Here is a 19,190-nt window from a genome sequence, read left to right on the forward strand (position 1 = left end):
TTTATTGAACTTCAAGTGAAATACTGTATGTTCATGGCATCTCTGCCAGCAAATCCTAATAAGAAGGGGTTTGGGTGGCATTCTGATATATCTACAGTATATTGTGGAGTGATTATGTTTTTATATTTTAAAGTCATTCGATCATTATTGATATTGTATTAATATCTTACTTGAAATTATATTTAGGTTTATACATTATTATATAATATACTGTATATTATATTTATTTTAGGTTTATTTATTCATACATATTTTATGGCCAGTGTGGGAAAATGATTGGGGAAAAATGTGTCTTTAAACAAATGCAAGACTGCCAAAATATATTTCTTACAATAAATAATGATTATAAATAGCTTATTTAGTACATTTATAAAATTGTCTCGTTGAAGTGCACTTTAAATTGGAGTGAGAGATACTGGGGGGAGTGACTGTCACTTTGCTCAGGCTGATTGGTCCAGAATCTGGATGGGATCTCTGATCAGGAACATAACTTGCCCCGGAGCAGGTTAGCCGATTAGTGTATGTTACTGTGGCGAGGAACCCTGACGAAAGTCTATCAACTTTACTGGTACCGCGAATTCAGAGTTCGCTTAAAATAAGTTTAAACTTACCTAGCTAGCTGCTTAATCCTGCTTTGTGACATAGGCCACAGGTCATCTGCACATGCCTAAACTTATTTTTAACCATTTCCCTAAACATAGATCAGCAAATCTGAATGTGAAATTTGAATTTGAACAGTCATGTACACATGACAAATTATTTTTATACGATTATTAATAAGATTGTTTTAACCATTATCCAAAGCCTAGTTCAGTGAATTTAAATGTGCTATTTTGATTTGAATCTGAATTTGAGTTTGAACTTGAGTTTGAGTGGAATTTGAATTGGCACGGCCCTTTCCTAAAGATTCCAATCATTTTTAACCATTTTTCAAAACCTATCTTAGGAAACCACCACAGATCTTAAGAGTGCAATTCCTGTGAAGTCCTGAACCAGCATTGTAATGCGTCCTTCTTTCACCTGTAAATCACTGTGGTAGCACTTTCTGTCTAAATCATCTTCTCTAACTCCTCTGATGTGTTTACTGTCCAGGACATCAGACCACTGGACTCTGATTTCTTGTTGATGGACAACTGTACCCCTGCCCTGGCTGGCCCGAGTGCATTCCAGATCCCATACCTCATCCGACAGAAGATCTGTAGCAGTCTGGACACCCCCTGCCCCAACGGAGCAGACTGGAGACTACTGGCCCAGAGCCTCAAGCTCGACAGGTAAGATGTCTTAGGGATTTCAGAAGGTCCATTCTTCGAGATAAACAATGGATGTTCTTTTACAAAAGCTGAGCTGTGATTTTGGTTTGGGTTGGGTAACTTTATTTTGAAAAACACTGTACGGCATCTTACACTACCAGTCAAATGTTTGGATGCACCTGCTCGTATTCTTTGTTATTACTGTTTTCCACATTTTAAAATAATGGTAAATTCATAAAAACTCTGAAATAACACACATGCAAATATGGGAATAATGTAGTGTACCAAAATTTTAAATCAAAACTCTCTTATACAGTATTTTAGCTTCTCAGAGTTGCCACCATTTGCACACTCTGGGCATTCTCTCAGCTAATTCCATGAGATTTCCACCTGTATCCACCTCCAGTGCTTTTTAAACCATATTGAAGGAGATCCTACAGTATGTATGATGGGCAGTTGATGTCATCAATTTATATTTGTCTACAAAACTAATTTCAAGCGTTAAAGCTCAAATCAGATTGTTTTAGTGCATCTCTGTACTTGCATTTTAAATGCAGACTTCCACAGGAAATTGCAAGGCAGTGATTTAATTACTGTCCCTTTGAACTTCCTGCTGGAAATGGAACATAATGGGCAGACTTAATTTGTCCAATAATGTTTACTTGCTTCAATTAATTACAATTTAAAGTGCTGCATTGTGTGTTCAATTAGCACACTAGCCCAAAACGATAAATTTTCATTTACTTCGAAAATGGTTTTAATGGTTTTCACTCATGACACTCCTAGGAAAATGTTTTTTTGGTCTTAAAAGCAGTGGTTACAAGAAAATACAACCTTTTATCACTAGAAACACAGCACATGTAGAAAACAATGCCCTAGGCATTTGAGGTACAGAAAAAGGCCGTTAGATTGAACAACCCACTTCAACTTCCTTTGGGGGATGGATCTCGCAACATCTAATCCATTGCAGAAAGGGTCTTGCTTTGTTCTTATTGATCAGCTTTGATCCGAAAGGTTCAGGGTGGTCAATGGTAAATGTCACACACAACTGGGCTTTACCCTTTTTAGAGGACTGAGAGCCAGAGTAGATAATTCATCAAATAAAAATGCAGTGCCGTTTAACAAAGGCTGTAAAACCTATATTGTGCAGAACCAAGTTTTCTTTCATTGGTAAATAGCATCAGATCCAGAATATCTGTGAATATATGGGAATGGAAAATAGTAGATGTAACACATTTTTACATGGACCAACTACAATATGTTCATAATACATGGGTTTGTTTTTTTGAATGTAATGACAGGGAGATTTATGTATTGGCTTACAATGCAAGATAAACTTTTTGATGTAGTTTATCTCGGAGAACAATAATATTCAATCCTTGATTAACTTTTTACACTAAAACAAATTAACCATTAATTGGAATTTATACAGTTATACAGTAGTTTCTATTTTGTCCAGTTGTAAAGCAGAAATGGATCATATACCCCCCACCAACCCCAATCAGCCACAACATTAAAACCACCTGCCTAATGTTGTGTAGGTCCCCATCGTGTCAACAAAACAGTGCCAACCCGCACATCAGAATAGCATTCAGAGATGATATTCTTCTTACCACAATTGTACAGAGCAGTTATCTGAGTTACCGTAGACTTTGTCAGTTCAAACCAGTCTGGCCATTCTCTGTTGACCTCTCTCACCAACAAGGTGTTTCCATCCACAGAACTGCCGCTCACTGGATGTTTTTTGTTTTTGGCACCATTCGGAGTAAATTCTAGAGACTATTTTGTGTGAAAATCCCAGGAGATCAGCAGTTACAGAAATACTCAAACCAGCCCATCTGTACACTGCTCTAGAAGAATATCATCTCTGAATGCTATTCTGAGATGCAGGTTGGCACTGTTTTGGCAGCACGAGGGGGACCTACACAATATTAGGCAGGTGGTTTTAATGTTGTGGCTGATTGGTGTATATATACAGTGTGTGTGTGTGTGTGTATATATATATATTAGTTTGTTATATAACATTTGACTGTTAAAATAGTTTCTTCTCTGCTAGGTTATTATGCCGAGATAGCTATATGCAAAACAGTGCTTTGATTGTTTAAGCATTCTGACACAGCAACATTGGCTCAACCAATGGCATCAGTCTGGGGTGGGACTAAATGTTTGTTGACCAATAGCAAATGGGAGAAGTGTTTGGAAACCTGTTTGAAAATCTGGATGAATTTGGTGATGCTAGTGGAGTAGAAATTACACTTCTCCTGGTCCTAAAAAAGAACAGGCTTAATGCTATTTTTTTATTTTTTATCTTTTACATTTTTTTGGGGTGCGATTTGTGCATCTCTTGTATGTCATTTCCATTCTCTGTTTCCTCCAGGCACATGAGTTTCTTTGCATCCAAATCAAGCCCAACATCAGTGATTTTGGACTTATGGGAGGCCCAGCACTTTCACAGCGGTAATCTCAATCAGCTCGCTGCCGTGATGGCTGAGATTGGCAAGCAGGAAGCCATGATATTCCTGGTGTCAGACGGGGAGTGTTGACACGTTCAGACTGGAGCAGAACAGCCGTGTCTCTGAATGATGGGGTAGGGGAAGGACGTGACCCTCTGCTCGCTCCACCAAACAAGAGAAACAAATCAAAGAACAGGGTTTACCCAACTATATGAGGCCACTTCCCAAGTGAATGGGCAAAAAATAGAAAAAACAAAAACAAGACCAGGCACTGGAGGAACCTGGCAGGGCTTTTAGATGTACTGTGAACGGAGACGAAATGCCCCTTTTTCTGAACAAAAATCCATTTGTTTAAAAAATAATGCTGTATAGTGAATTTCAAAATGGTTCTGGTCCTGCCCTCAGTCACAGCTGACCAATATGTCTTCTCTAACCACTTTTATGTTTGACAGATTGATATGTTGATATCAGACTGGAAACTGAAATTAAATTGGTTGAAAGATCTCATATGGGACATGTACGCTATATACAGTAGGTAAGGTGAATATTTTGCAAACCAATTCAAATTAGTGACATGCATTTTGTAAATGTGAACCATTTAGCAATATGCAAAAACATATCGATGACAATTTCCTTTGGGTGTGTATTTCTTACCTCACAGAGCATTTAAATTTTCAGATAAAAAATCGTGGTAAATTTCAGGTCAAAAACATTAATGAAGAAAACAAAAACTGTGTTTTTCGTAAGAGCCATCAGTTTTCTCTTCTGCCCTTGTGCACTTAATGTGTCTATTCTACTACATAAAGCCATAAAAGTCCAAAATTCACCTCGATGCAAATGAGTACGTTCCGGTCCAGATGGATAATCGGTAAATAAGCACAGGATTCTGTGGATTTTTGGAATGGGTGATCAGGGACCTCCGACTTTTTCATAACTGTTTGAAGAACACCATGTTTGTTGTTGCTTTTAACAAGAGACTGGCAGTTTGAAAAAAATAAAAATAAAAATAAGTCATCAGATATTCTACAAAGCATTGTCTCACAGCCCTCGTATGTCAGTTATATTATCTAAGTTTAGAAAGGTTTTCTTCTTTCATAAACAGAAAATGCAATACTACCAAATGTTTTATTGCTATTCTCATTCATATTTAACGGTTCTATGTTTCTCAGAAAGCCGTTTTGGCTCCAGGGCAAATTGTTATCTGTAGGGGAAAGAATAATTTCATCACCCCCTAAAACGCAAAGTTCCGTCCAGGAAACTTCATCAAAACTCAACAGCTGTTTTATTTGTCATGAATTGGACCATTGTGTATGTAATGTATTCTGCATAACTGTCAGTCTGTAAATTCACAACACACCTTATACCCCGGGTCCTATGAATGTGCAGTTTGATTGTCTCAATTATTTGAACGTAAGAGTGTTTCGTTACAAATGAAGGATGATCTGTAAAAACTGTGGATCACAAATTGGCCACAATCATCTTGATGATAGGCCATGGAGATGATTGGAAGAGTGAGGCACATTCTCTCAACAGCAAGTTGAGTGTAGGAATAGACAGGCCTGTTTCACTCACTTAAAAGGCCAAAATGTGCTCATAATGTACGTTTTCATATTTTACTTTATTGTACCCGGGTTCCCATAAAATCACATGGTGGTATTTGTTAAACAATTAACCAGCTAATTGTATTTTTGTCTTGTAGATATGTACTTTTTTAGTTCATATATGACATCTCTGCAGCAACCAAAGTGTATGAGCCATCTGAAGCTTTTATTTCATATCTATGCCTACATATCAAATAATGTAATTCTTTTTATAGCACATTTAACGTTCTGAATTAACCATCAACCATTTTCGTTAAAAAATGTCATGGCTAGTGCATCAGGCAACATCTTAATTTTGGAGTGGTAAAACAATTTAAATATTTAATATCGCACTTTGTAAAGTAATTGTAAATGATATTTTAATATTGAGCCAAAAAAGACAACTGACGTAACATTTGTCAAAGTATAACCTGTGAAGTGTTTGCCTACTGTACTGTTGGTTATAGCACTGAGTTAATTCTTTCTGCAGTGTTTGAGGTTTAGACAGTTTTTTTTTGTTTTGTTTTTTTGTTTTTTACGTTTGTACTCCGTTATTTTGTTTTGTCTGTATGCTGGTGGTGTATGGGTAAAAAAAAAAAAATCCTCAAATTCCTTAGAAATCTTAACACAAAACAGAGTGACCGTGACAGTAAATTTTACGTAGGCCTACCTGTGACAGAATTGAGACGGTGCTCCCGAATGCATTTTCAAATTAAAAGTCAGTTTCGTAACCCTCAGGTTTGCAAACGGGATAAGTTCAAGCAAACACATTTTACATGTTTTTAAACACTTTTTCTATACTGAATGCATCAGGCCCTCACAGAATCCATGCCCAATCATGGTTTCTACAATATTACTATGGTAAAACTATGGTTTATTTCCGTAAGGTTTAAACAAACAGGGTGACAACATTATTGAACATAAATGTATACTTAATTTAACCTCTAATAAAATAAAATAAAAAAAAACACCCTATTTTATATAACTGAATCAAAATATAATGATAAACTGCAGCAATTAACTAAATATTTCACTTCAGAAATGAAGGTAAAGTCCCTTTAATGCTGCGCAGGGCTCAAGTGAATCAGTGAATCATTTATGTGAACTCCAAAGGCTAAATATAAGGGAAAAAACAGTTCACTTAAATAATTAGGATTTCTTGGATTCAGATTTTCCATGTCTGTTTCATGTGAGTTTCTGCTGTTCCTCTTCTGGCCAGTAGATGGAGACAAAGCAAAACACGCGGTAATCACAGTCTGCAGTTTACGTGTGTGTTTGATTACTCCCTCGGCTCCATTCGCAGTGTAATGTGACACTACACTGCTACTCGTTGGAAAATGTAGCTTGTTACTGGAAAACAAAATAGCGGAGCCAAGTTAGTAGCGGCGTTACTCCCCAACACCAATTCTGTCTGGGCCTGTATATAAGTGAATTTTTCACCAATCTGCGTGCATTTTAAAAATCATTCCAACAGCCCATTGTTGGCTGATCTCAAGATACTCATTCAAGGAGAGCCGATCTCTTTTCATGACTGTACATTTTGTCAGCCTCATTCATAGCTGTTCCGTGTAAATGAATGTGTGCTGTTTCTTTCCATTGAGTTCCACTTTCTTTTTGAACTGAAAACAGTAGAATTGTGTACCTGTGAATGTTCTTCGATTCGATTTTTAATTCAATGTTCCTTGCCTTTCTGCAAGTCAAAATGCTGTATTTATTACATGCCAGAGCGCTTATGCAATTGTACAATTCTTTTCTATTATGTTCTCTCTTTTTTGTAAAGTTTTCATTTTCCTCGTCAATGTAAATTGTCGTCATTGATTTTGTGGTCATAGGAAGCCCTCTTTCGCAGATGGTTTTCTATACTTTTTGGACAATATGGATTTGTGGGTAGAATTTTGGAAATTCGTTTCTAAGTGCTTTCAAGTATTTACTTGGCCTTATGTATATATATATATCTATGGAATTTCAGAAAAAGGTATGTATAGTAATTGAACCCAAAATGGATGTAAATAAATTATATATTGTTACAAGAGGGATTTGGGTCATCTGTGCTACCACAAACCGTATTTCACGACAGACGTTTGACTTCACAAGAAATGAGTATATGTGAATGCCACAGCCTTTTAAGTAATCGTGATTTATAGAGCTAACATTGAAAGGTGTATAGAAAATGCAATTTCAGTGATATTCATATGATTATGTAGGCAAAGTCAGCACATGGCAAGATGACTGCAAGTGATTTATTGACTAAATGTCTAACATAATTTCACATAGAAACATCTCAATGTGCACAAAAATACAGCAGTTTTGAAAGACACGCATACTAGTTTAAGGTTGCAAAGCTATAAAAAAGGCACTTAATACATAAAACATTGTCAATACAAAAAAGTACAAAAATGGAGCTGTTAGCTCAAATGTATAGCTTTCTAAGAGCAGAATATTGGAGTGTTGTGTTTCTTGCGCACAGGAGATTGTGACAAAGGAATGATGGGATTGAAATTCACGGCAGCATCTGGTGCACACACACAAATGTACCAAAGTATATTAAAAACATCTACTGTGACTGGAGAGAGGGGATACAGACTAGCATAACAGATTACATGTACACTTTGGTACATGTGTAGTATAGAGGCTACAGTAGCTCCAAAAAAAACCCCATTTTGTGTCCTAATGGCATAGATGTGCTTCCATTACCAACTTGCAGACTCCTTTTAGAGAATCATATGAAACCTGTTAAAGGAATGTTCCAGGTTCAATACAAGTTAAGCTCAATCGACAGCATTTGTAGCATAATTGATTACCACAGAAAAAATATTTTCTACTCATCCCTCATTTATTTAAAAACTGCGTTTACAGTAAGGCACTTACAATGGAAGTGAATGGGGCCAATTCATAAACATTAAAATACACACTTTTTTAAAAAGTATTGCCAAAAGACGTAAACACTATACGCGTTAACATGATTTTAGTGTGATAAAATACTTGTAAATCGATTTGCTATCGATTGAGCTATTCATTTAAGAACATGCCTGGGTCATAGTTTACCCCAAAATCTAAAGAAAGAAATACTATATCAAATTATATTTTGATTAAGGAAAAATATGCCTATTTTTAGGACCATTATGTATGTATTTATATATTTATTTTGTATTGTGACATTGTGACAATAAAGTACCCCACACACTTAGTCACTGGGTGACCATATAACAGCAGGTTTAATTTGCAGCCAATGAAAACACTGTTTTGATGGTATCATAGGCCTTTCCTTAATTAGAACTACCTGTCTGATTTGAACAGACGAATATGGCGTGTTTAGCATTAAAGCCATGTACAGACCATTGGATGGGTCACGATGAAATGCATGCAATCAGTGTTAATGTATTTCAGTGCAGCTGCCAGGGGCGTTTTATTCCTCTGTGGTTTGCCATTACCTTAAGTACCCAAGCACAGCAAATCAGGCAGAGAGAAAGTAGGCTGAACAGCATCTAGAGGATTGAGGGGCCACTTTCAGATCCTGTCTGAGTAGATCACATTCAATGCTTTAGCCTACAATACAGATAGTATGGATCCGAAGAGAACTAGACTGCTTCACTCATTATATGGAAACTGCTTCGTCCTTTCTTGTGAGGAGTGGACAGAACTTTGGACGATAAATACACATGTGGGTATAGATGAGATGGGTGAATCTTACAAAAACAGGTCCAGGTTTGTGTGTGTGATATATATATATATATATATATATATATTCGCAATGTTAATTCATTTTATTTAATTAATATAAATTGACAGTATATAATTATTTTATATTTTAGATAATTTCTTCTTGTTACTTGTAAATATATATATATTATTATATTTTTTTATTTTTATTCTTATCTCTTTCTTTTTATTTTGGGGTGAAATATGGCCCAGACATGTTCTTTAGGAATACAGAATCAAACAAATGATCTCTGATAAGTGTACATAAAGATAACTGAGCCAACTAAGTGGAGGCTTATTGGAACATAAGAGGAACGTACAATGGTTCGGATTTCAGGTGTTCAAGAAACATCATAAATACTGAAAGTAAAGTACTCTATGAGGTGGAGAGGAGTCAAGGTGGGACAGCTAAAATACTTCAAAATACCATGTTATCCATACCTACCAGTGGAAACAGTTTGTAAGCTGCTCATTCCAGTTGAATGACTGGCATCGTAACAGCAAAACTGATGCCAGTCTGCCTGCTAAGCAAACTACCAAAAATTCAGGTCCGTCCTTTGCTGAATGACACATTCTTTGTAAATGCAGATCGAAGTGAAAGCCAGCGTAGCTACTATATTCATCACTCTGTCAGTCAGCCATATGTTACAGGCTTCAAGTCAAGTACTTAGTCTTGTTTGGCAATGTAGACCCTCCCGATCTCCATTCTTGCCCCTATCTCCTGAAGAAAAGAGTCGGAGCCTTACACTGGAGTGAAGGCATGGCTTTTACACAGCGGCTTGTCCTTCTTGGAATAGAACGTCTTTCCCTCCAGATTAATTTGACAGATCTGGAAAGATTAAAAATGATGATTACACAAGAGAAATCAATCAAACTCTTAGAGCTAAAACAAAAGGGACTATTAAGGTACTATTATATTATTTCAGAAAACAGCTAAATGGGATTTCTGATTTCAGTCATTAGACAATCACATGATTCAGGGTTCTTTCAAACAATTACTTTTCCATGACTTTTACCATTATTCGTGATTTTTGGAAACCAATTGTCTTAAAATGATTTCCTAATGAATCATTCAGAATCATTCTTTTTTATTTTAACCAAATAACTACAAAAGAACTAGCTCAAAAGAAGGATTTGCTCACAAATCAGACAACTCAATGGGTTGCAAGCAAGTTCTACTCTACAAAAGCTCTAACCAAGAGCAATATTTAGGGGATGAAATATTGTAGTGCACAGTGTAACTCAGGTGTATTCATTATAGAAATGTCCATGTTATTTTCCAAGACTTTTAAAATTTGACCTATTTCAATGATTTTTCCAGGCCTGGAAAACAGAATTTTAAATGTCCCAGATAGTTTTCCATGACCCTGGGAACCCTGGTGATTACATGCTTAAGAACAGTCTAATACTGATCAGAATTTGGTCATTCAGTATTACAATTATGTTCATATACATCATGTAAAGATTTCTAGGAACAGGGATATTAATCTGGTTAAGACAGCTGGCAGATGCCTGTATTATTCAGGATTTGTGGTTAAGTAAACACATCAATGACCACTTTTACATCCACATCATTTTATGCATATTCCGAATGCATTGAGAATACAAACACAGGGCTCTATTTTCGTGAGCACGCAAAGTGCAGCACTACATTTTCGTGCCAGCACAAAGCACAAGTGGGCGTGGGTGGGAGTGTTTGCGCTATTGTGGGTGTATGCACACAAACTGTGGGTGTTTTGTATGTAAATGAATTGGCACAAAGTGCAATGTGCTATTTTTCTGAGAAATTGGTCCTTGTGCTAAGATGTTTGAAAACCACGTCTTAACTCAGTGCAAAGTTTAAACTCAGTTCCTGCATTTGCAGTTTGGAGATTCCACCAGCAGGTTGTAATAAAGTTAATGTCCAATCTCTGAAAATAAAGTGGATCATCAAATGATGTCCCTGACGATCAGAGTTCTAGCCTTACATGAAACAAAAATGTTTGGAAGAAAAAAAAGATTTGTGTTAAACTATCTATAGGTCATGGTTTATTTTTCAATAATTATTATTGTGTTTAAATTAACAATTGTTTTTATGATCTAATTTGTACTAGTAATTTTCCACCTGTTGTCATAGATTGATTTTTAAGTCACTGCAAAATGGGCCAGTGGAAGAAGTTGGAGAGAGTCAAATGTTTGGCTTTGCTATGATTTTTTGACCACTTCGTTATTTTGATTCTATTTTTGTTTCGTTTGAAGTGTAATTTCAATTTTAGAAATATTTTTTGTGTTTCAATAAATTAATTTAATTTTTCAAAATCAAAATCAACCAGTAGAAATGAAGTGCATGCTGATACAATCACTGTTAATACTAGCCATGATTTGTGTGTCAGTACATGACAATGATTAATAATACTTACGTTCTCTATAATTTAATGGAGCCTACATCCAAATTCTGAGGAGAATCACATTTTCCATGCATATAAAAAGAGTGTCACTGTCATAGAAATATGCCCGACAATCATCAAGGACTCAGTTAATGCACAAAAAATGTAATTTTCAATTTTTCTAATTCATTGCATACAGTCCATTTACAGTATCAACTTCTTATGAATGTGCTGTCTTTGTTAATATCACTAGTGCTTTAGGGAATGGACTATATAATAGGATGAAGATGGTGGAATAACCAGAGAAGAACGTCAAAATTAAAATACAACTGAAACAGCCCATAGACAGATGCACTCCCCCCCAACGCCCCCCCCACTATTCTCTACTGGAAGTACTTAAAATGGTCATTTAAGTACTACACTTTGAGTAACTCTACACAGTAATTTAATCAACTCAAATTCTCATTCATGTCCTTGACATCAGCACACAAGAGCACAATAAACAGAAAAATGTAGGCCATGAGACTCTTACAATGGTTTTATCCAATTTCAGATGTTTATGAAACGTCATCAATACTTAAAAGTGTAGTCATCTTGAAGGTGGAGAGGAGTCAAGGTGGGACAGCTAAAATATTTCAAAATACTGTGTTGCCCATTTTTGCCATTAGTGGTTCTAACAGTTCATAAGTTAATAATAGTTTCAATTATTATAATACAGGCATATATTTCAGCTGTCCTATTCAGATTTTTTGAATTACTGGCTTAATTGGGTAATGGCAATCACACATGCTTATATGGCACATTCATATTCAGAATATGACCAATTTCTGATTAATATAGGAATTTCTGGTGCATCTTAAGGCAGTCACTGTGTAAATCTGAGAGAAATGTGTCTGGAGATACAGGGCTTGGGGAATATTTCCTGATAATGTTGTGTGATGCAGAAAGTTCAAGACTGGGTTTTGGGACCAGTCCCAATGCATCAAAATGACTTACGGCACAGACAAAGCAAGTATCATGCCAGTTGTAGCCCAACGCCTCAAGGAAACGGTCCCCTGCATCAATCTTGAAGTCACAGCCATGGCACTTGGTACCAAACATCTTTTCATAATCTTGGAAAAAATAAAAAAAAGGGACTATTAGCACAAAAAGGAGGAAATGCTTGTTCAGACATGGAGAGAACAAGACAGTGAAGAAGTTTCAAACAGATAAAATAAATATATTATTTGGAGGAAACGAAAGGTGCTCATGTAGCATATACAGGTTCGAATCTCGCTTGTGACATTTCCCGATCCTGTTTCTTGTCCTATCTGTTACACTTTCTGTATGTAAAACTGAGAAAGTTATCAGAGCCATGGCCTTGCAGATAGCACACGTACTGTGACACGTGGTGCCAAAGTGAGCAAAATTGGTTCGAATTCAGCTCATAACATTTCCCAATCCTGTTTCCACCTCTAAAAGTGGCAAAAATAAGATCAGTTGCCAAAGCTGTGGCATAGCAGCTCAAACGCTTTGAGCTTTGGCACTCATGTGGGCAACGCAGATTCAAATTTGGCTCACAAAGTGTTGAAAAGGACAAAAATGTAAAAAGCAAAATCACAATCACAACATCACAACATCACAATTAAACCTAGCTAACAATATGAATTCATGGCACTTGGTACCAAACATCCTCTGCAAAAGTCTGCAGAAAGAACAAACAAACTCAAAAAGGGCTGATTAGCACAGAGAGGAGCAAATGCTTGGTCAGAAACAGACAGAATGAGCCAATGAAAAAATTTCAAACAGAGAAAGAAATGTGTTATCGGAGGAAAAGAGAAGGGATTACATTTTCTCAGTCCTCACATGCTTGCTATGTGATAACAGAAATACCTGGATATTCTTATGGATTGCCCCAGTTTTTCTCATTATGGAAAACTTAAAAGTGGCAGGCTTTAGGTGCCATACTCAAGGCAAGTGGTTTAGTGCACAATCCTTTTAAGGTGATGAGACCGCAGCTATTTTATCAACACAAGCTCTCTTTTATTTTTTAACAGAAACAGCTGCCCACTTGCTGCTGACACAAGAGCAAAAGTCTTCAAAGCTGTAAAGCACTGTAACTGCAATGCAAGCCTATTTACATAATAAAGGCATGCACTTTCTTTAGATTTAATGTCTGCTTATGTAAGATTAGGAGGCCAACAAATGTGACAATGTGATTAACTGCACGACACAAATATAAATTGCAGATTAAGGTGGCTGGATTTAGCAACTTTCCACCATTTAGAAAATAAATCGAACGGCCAAGCATGCCTTAACACAATGCAAAATTTTCTACTTAATTCAAATGAATATGGAAGTTGTTAATGATGTGGCCTAGTGTTCAGACCATGTGGGCATTGCAGGTTCAAGTCCAGCTCGCAATGATTTTCTGGTCCCATTTCCGCCTATACTCTCCATTATTTCCCATCTTATTTTCCCTGTTCCTATAAATACATACTATGTGTCAAAAAGTAAAAGAGCTGTCAGAACCATGTCCTAGTGTTTCACACACATACTCCAAATCATTGAGCTATGGTGCTCATGTGGGCAACACTCAGTCAAATACAGCTTGCAACATTTCCCAATCTCGTTTTCACATCTTTTTCCTATTTCCTGCACAATCTTATATTGTTCCTTTATATAAAATAGTCCGAAATGCCCAACATAAAAAAAATAAAAAAAACAACAGTTAGATTTTAGAACATGTGCTCCAATTCATTAAGCTACGGTGCTCATGTTGCAGGTTTAAATCATGCTTGCAACGTTTCCCAATCCTGTTTTCTCCTGCCCTATCTCTTATAGGCCGTTCAGATAGAGCATGTTGTTGTACAAAAAAAAGCAAGATGCAGTGCAACAAAGGCAACAGAAAGTTAAAAAGTTAAAGTTATTTTCAACTTGACATGGCATCTAAAAAAAACACGGCGCTCCTGCACGAGACGCTGAAAAAAACAGAGGCAGCTCAACGGTCCAAGATGTCCATCTAGCACACGTTTACATAGAAAAACAATTGAGAAACAGCCCAGATGCAAAAATACTTTGTGTGCACGGCCCCTTATTGTTTCTATAAACAGTGTCCAAAATTGTTTTTTTTAAATAATAATGAAACAAGACAAAAAAGCAAATGCACCACAAAGAGCTGTGGCATTGCCACACATATGTGTTACCACACATGCTCTGACACTTTCAGCTGTGGTGTATATTTGGAAAACTTGGGTTCGAATCTGGCTTGCGACAATTTTAATAACTGTCGAAGGTCAAAAAAAGAAAAAAAGAAAAGTTACGTAAAACATAACTAATGTTTTTATCGTTTCATTAAGCGAAAATCAACAACTCTCCACTAGGGGAGGCCTGGGTAGCTCAGTGGTAAAGACGCTGGCTATCCCAGGGTGTGCTGAGTGACTCCAGCCAGGTCTCCTAAGCAACCAAATTGGCCCGGTTGCTAGGGAGGGTAGAGTCACATGGGGTAACCTCCTCATGGTCGCTATAATGTGGTTTGTTCTCGGTGGGGTGCGTGGTGAGTTGACCGTGGTTGTGAGTTGACGTGCTATGTCTCCGTGGCAACGCACTCAACAAGCCATGCGGGTTGATGGTCTCAGATGCGGAGGCAACTGGGATTCGTCCTCCGCCACCCGGACTGAGGCGAATCACTACGCGACCACGAGGACTTAAAAACACATTGAGAATTGGGCATTCCAAATTGGGAGAAAAAGGAAAAAAAATAAACAAATAAATAAAACTCTCCACTAATGGGTTATTTAAGGTATATTCTCAACCATATAAAGTGTTCAGAGAAGCTCCTAATCAATGTGCAGGGCCGTTATGGAGCAGGTTTGATGTCTGAAGTGAATTTGCAGCATTTTAATGATTAAACGCTGTGGGAGCCGCTGCTCTGCTCTCAGTAGTGGCTGTCGATAAGATGTGCGGCCGGGCATGTGAGAGGAGCTGCGGTCGCTCACCTCTCTCGCAGTATGGCTCTCCCTCCTCCATGTAGAATGCCTGGTTCCTGATGGGCATTTTGCAGGCGGCACACAGGAAGCATTGGACGTGGTAGGTCATCTTCAGGGCATGCATGATCTCCTGTGAAGTGGACAGAGGAGTGTGAGGGCACTACACACACCATCTAACAAATCACACCTCAAAAATCAGTCCATCACTCTCACTCTAAAACACACAAAGACAATTTAACCCACCGGCCTTGTTCTGCCTCGTCAAATATTGATATGCATTCAGATTCAACATGAATTTTCCCAAATTTTGCAGTTATGCAAAGCTGTCATTGCTGCACGTGGAGGATTTTTTTATGAGAACTCTTTGAAGTAGTTTAAGTTTTTCAAATTGTAATAGTAATTTTTTAACATTATTAATGTCCTGACTATACATTGTGATCAGTTGAATGCCACTTTGGTGAATAAAAGTACCAATTTCTTTCCATAAGAGCAAAATCTGTGTGCCACCAGTGTGTGTACATACAGTATATATACAGTATATATAGATTAATCAAAGTTTTGTGACACTTAGAACTATTTGAATGTTCAATAACTAATAATCTATTATGCTTTTTGTAACGCAATACTGTTTATGTTATGCATTCACATTTATGCATTTGGCAAACACTTATCCAAAACAACTTACAGTACAATCAAGGTATACATGTTATCAGACTGTACATTCTCAAGGAATCTACGGCAATGGTATTGTTAAGGTCATGTTCTAATAGCTGAGCAACAGGAGCGGCATTTATAGTTGTAATAACTAAGTTATTATAAAGTGTCAACTGTTACAAGTATCCTCAAAGTGCATCATTTTACAACTCCGCCACTCTGTTTGAATAGTTCAGTGCCGATTCTGCTGTGAAAAGCTATTATAAAGAATTGAGATGTTTGTATTGCAGAACAGCAGGAAATGCTCTCACCCCAGTTATCTTCTTTTTGCATTTGGCACAGTTGGGTGAATAACGGTTGTCGTAGCACTTGGTGCAGTAAATGGAGCCCTTTTCCTCAAAGAAGCCCCCCTCGTCCAAGAGCCTTTTACACTGACAGCAAGTGAATTCCTCTGGGTGCCAGGAACGGCCGAGCGCCACCACATAGCGTCCCCTGGAACACACGCATATAAACACTTACAGAAAGTCTTACAACAAAAGCCTTTTGCGTCTAAGTGAAAGGATCAGCTCAGGCATCAACAACTTGGTTTAGCATTCTTAAGTGTGTAGTGTGCAAAAGGCATTCTAATGGAAATAGTAGGTTAGACAGAGAAACGCATTCCATTCCATATTGATTCTCCACAGCAGAAAGCCGACAGACATGGCCCTATTTCTGTGCTCGGTGTATTTTAAGAAATATTGCTGCCTTAGAAGTTCGACAAAATCTTTTTCCATTCCCATGTTCTTTCTCTGTCCTGTAAGTAATGACATTTAGTGCCACAGTCGCCATTGATTTGGGAGTATTTTGGGCAGCCTCAAGCACTTTGCTTTGGGAATTCATGTTTTACTGTAAAGGGATGGTTCACCCAAAAATGAAAATTGTTGTTTCAAACCATTTGATTTACTTTCTTCGTTGAAACACAATAGGAGACGTTAGGCACAATGTTAGTCTCAGTCTCCTTTCAGTTTCATTGCATCTTTCATTACAAGAAAGTCAAATGGGATCATATTGGAACAACATGAGGGTGAGTAAATGATGACAGAACTTTCATTTTTGGGTGAACTATTCTTTTAAGTGTAACAGTACAGTCAGTTCTGGGGTATGCCAGCAGGGGGCATCAGAGTTCCAGCTGTACCTGATGATCTTGTTGCATGCGGCGCAGAGCGGGGTGCGGCCGCTGGTGTCTTCAGGGCTCTGCTGCGCTGCCTGCAGAATGGAGCTGCGGTTCTGCATGGGTGTGGGTTGGACTGGCTGCTTGTGCTGCGTCAACACAGTGCTGGTTTTCTCTGGGTGGTAACGGTCGGCAAAACCGGGATCCGTCACCCATGGGGGCCGACAGGCTGGACCAGAACTTGTTGGCACTATGGCTGGCACTAGACAGTTACAAATAGTGATATAAATAGTTTACATAGAGCAGTGGTTTTTAACTGGTTTTGCTTGAGGATTTTACATTGGAAGTCAAGTGGCTACCCAACAAGGGGCAGTGGTAGCTCAGCGGTTAAGGCTCTGGGTTACTGATCAGAAGGTCGGGGGTTCAAGCCCCATCACCGCCAAGATGCCACTGTTGGGCCCTTGAGCAAGGCCCTTGAACCTATCTGCTCCAGGGGCGCCGTATCATGGCTGACCCTGCACTCTGACCCCAGCCTAGCTGGGATATGTGAAAAAGAAGAATTTCACTGTATATGTGCAAATGTATAATGTGTGATAAATAAAGAAAATTATAATTATAAAGAAAATTATTATAATTATAATTATAATTAATTATAATTAACAAAGCACCGAAATTGTTAATTGTACCAAATTAAACAGAAAGGCCCTTAAAATCAAAAATGTACTTATAATACAATGAAAAGCATAGGCACAACAATACGCAAAATTATTAACATGATACTCTGAAATGAAAAACTGACCATTTTGTTTTTTGGCTAAACTGTGTGTTGAATTTCGATGGCTTCATGCTTTTGGCAGCCAATAATTGACCACACAATACGCATTTATTCACACATTTTATTATGTGCATTTACCATTGTTGTTCCCTGCTGTCTGCTTACCTTTTAATATAGAGCTAAAACTTATTCTGGGGTTGCAACCACCAGTTAAAGGAATTCAAATAAGGAATAAAAGGAATCAAATGTTAAATTCTGTCATTATTTATTCACCATCATGTCGTTCTAAACCCGTATGACTTTAAAGGGATAGTTCACCCAAAAATGAAAATTCTCTCATCATTTACTCACCCTCATGCCATCCCAGATGTGTATGACTTTCTTTCATCTGCTGAACTCGAAGATTTTTAGAAGAATATTTCAGCTCTGTAGCTTCATACAATGCAAGAGAATGGGGGCCACAATTTTTAAGCTCCAAAAATCATAAGCATAAAAGTAATCCATAAGACTCAAGTGGTTAAATCAATGTCTTTAGAAGCGATATGATAGGTGTGGGTGAGAAACAGATCGCTTTCACATTTTTCTTCTTGCGTTTTTGGCGATTCCAATTTTTCATGCATATCACCACCAACTGGGCAGGGAGAAGAATTTCAAGCAAAAAATGACTTAAATATTCATCCTTTTCTCACCCACACCTATCATGTCACTTCTGAAAATATGGATTAAAACACTGGAGTCGTATGGATTACTTTTATGATGATTTTGTGTGATTTTTAGAGGGTCAACATTTTGGCACCAATTCACTTGCATTGTATGGACCTACAGAGCTGAATATTCTTCTAAAAATCTTCATTTGTGTTCTGCAGAAGAAAAAAGTTTTACACATCTGGAATGGCATGAAGGTGAGTAAATGATGAGAGAATGCTCATTTTTGGGTGAACTATCCCTTTAAAGCTTTAAAAGCACCCAAAAGTACCATAAATTAGTCTATGCGACACATCTGTCATGATCCAAATGTTCTGAAGGCATACTTATGTCTGTTCATCAAACAAAGTGATTGTATGCCTTCAGAAGACTTGGAATATAACACATGGGTTGCATGGACTCCTTTAATGACACTTTTGTGCACTTTTTAAAGCTTTAAAGTGAGTCACTATCAGCTGCTGTTATATGAGTTATATCAGTGATTGTCACATATTCAATATATCCATTTCAATATATTGAAAACATTTTAAATATATTGAAATGGATATATTGAATATGTGACAATGGAGTGTAGCATGAGCCTCCACATG

The 19,190-nt window shown here is 37.4% G+C and overlaps 2 protein-coding genes across 5 annotated transcripts in view; one reads left to right on the top strand and one right to left on the bottom strand.

The window, feature by feature from the left end:
- Positions 1-7,278, top strand: part of LOC127417596 (netrin receptor UNC5A-like) — a 338,051-nt gene extending 330,773 nt beyond the window's left edge. For both annotated transcript variants that reach the window (XM_051657630.1, XM_051657631.1), the window contains exons 14-15: positions 1,093-1,271; positions 3,628-7,278. In XM_051657630.1, the coding sequence (XP_051513590.1) occupies positions 1,093-1,271; positions 3,628-3,793 (345 nt within the window). In that variant the 3' untranslated portion in view covers positions 3,794-7,278. The remainder of the gene's footprint in view (positions 1-1,092; positions 1,272-3,627) is intronic.
- A 231-nt stretch (positions 7,279-7,509) lies between these two features.
- The window catches only part of LOC127418303 (PDZ and LIM domain protein 7), a 60,574-nt gene continuing 48,893 nt past the window's right edge, over positions 7,510-19,190 (bottom strand). For all 3 annotated transcript variants that reach the window (XM_051658833.1, XM_051658835.1, XM_051658834.1), the window contains 5 exons: positions 17,145-17,382; positions 16,282-16,462; positions 15,326-15,446; positions 12,345-12,460; positions 7,510-9,811 (listed from right to left, as the gene is read on the bottom strand). In XM_051658833.1, the coding sequence (XP_051514793.1) occupies positions 9,725-9,811; positions 12,345-12,460; positions 15,326-15,446; positions 16,282-16,462; positions 17,145-17,382 (743 nt within the window). In that variant the 3' untranslated portion in view covers positions 7,510-9,724. The remainder of the gene's footprint in view (positions 9,812-12,344; positions 12,461-15,325; positions 15,447-16,281; positions 16,463-17,144; positions 17,383-19,190) is intronic.

This window comes from Myxocyprinus asiaticus, chromosome 27 (assembly GCF_019703515.2).
Source record: "Myxocyprinus asiaticus isolate MX2 ecotype Aquarium Trade chromosome 27, UBuf_Myxa_2, whole genome shotgun sequence".
Taxonomy (NCBI): Eukaryota; Metazoa; Chordata; class Actinopteri; order Cypriniformes; family Catostomidae; genus Myxocyprinus; species Myxocyprinus asiaticus.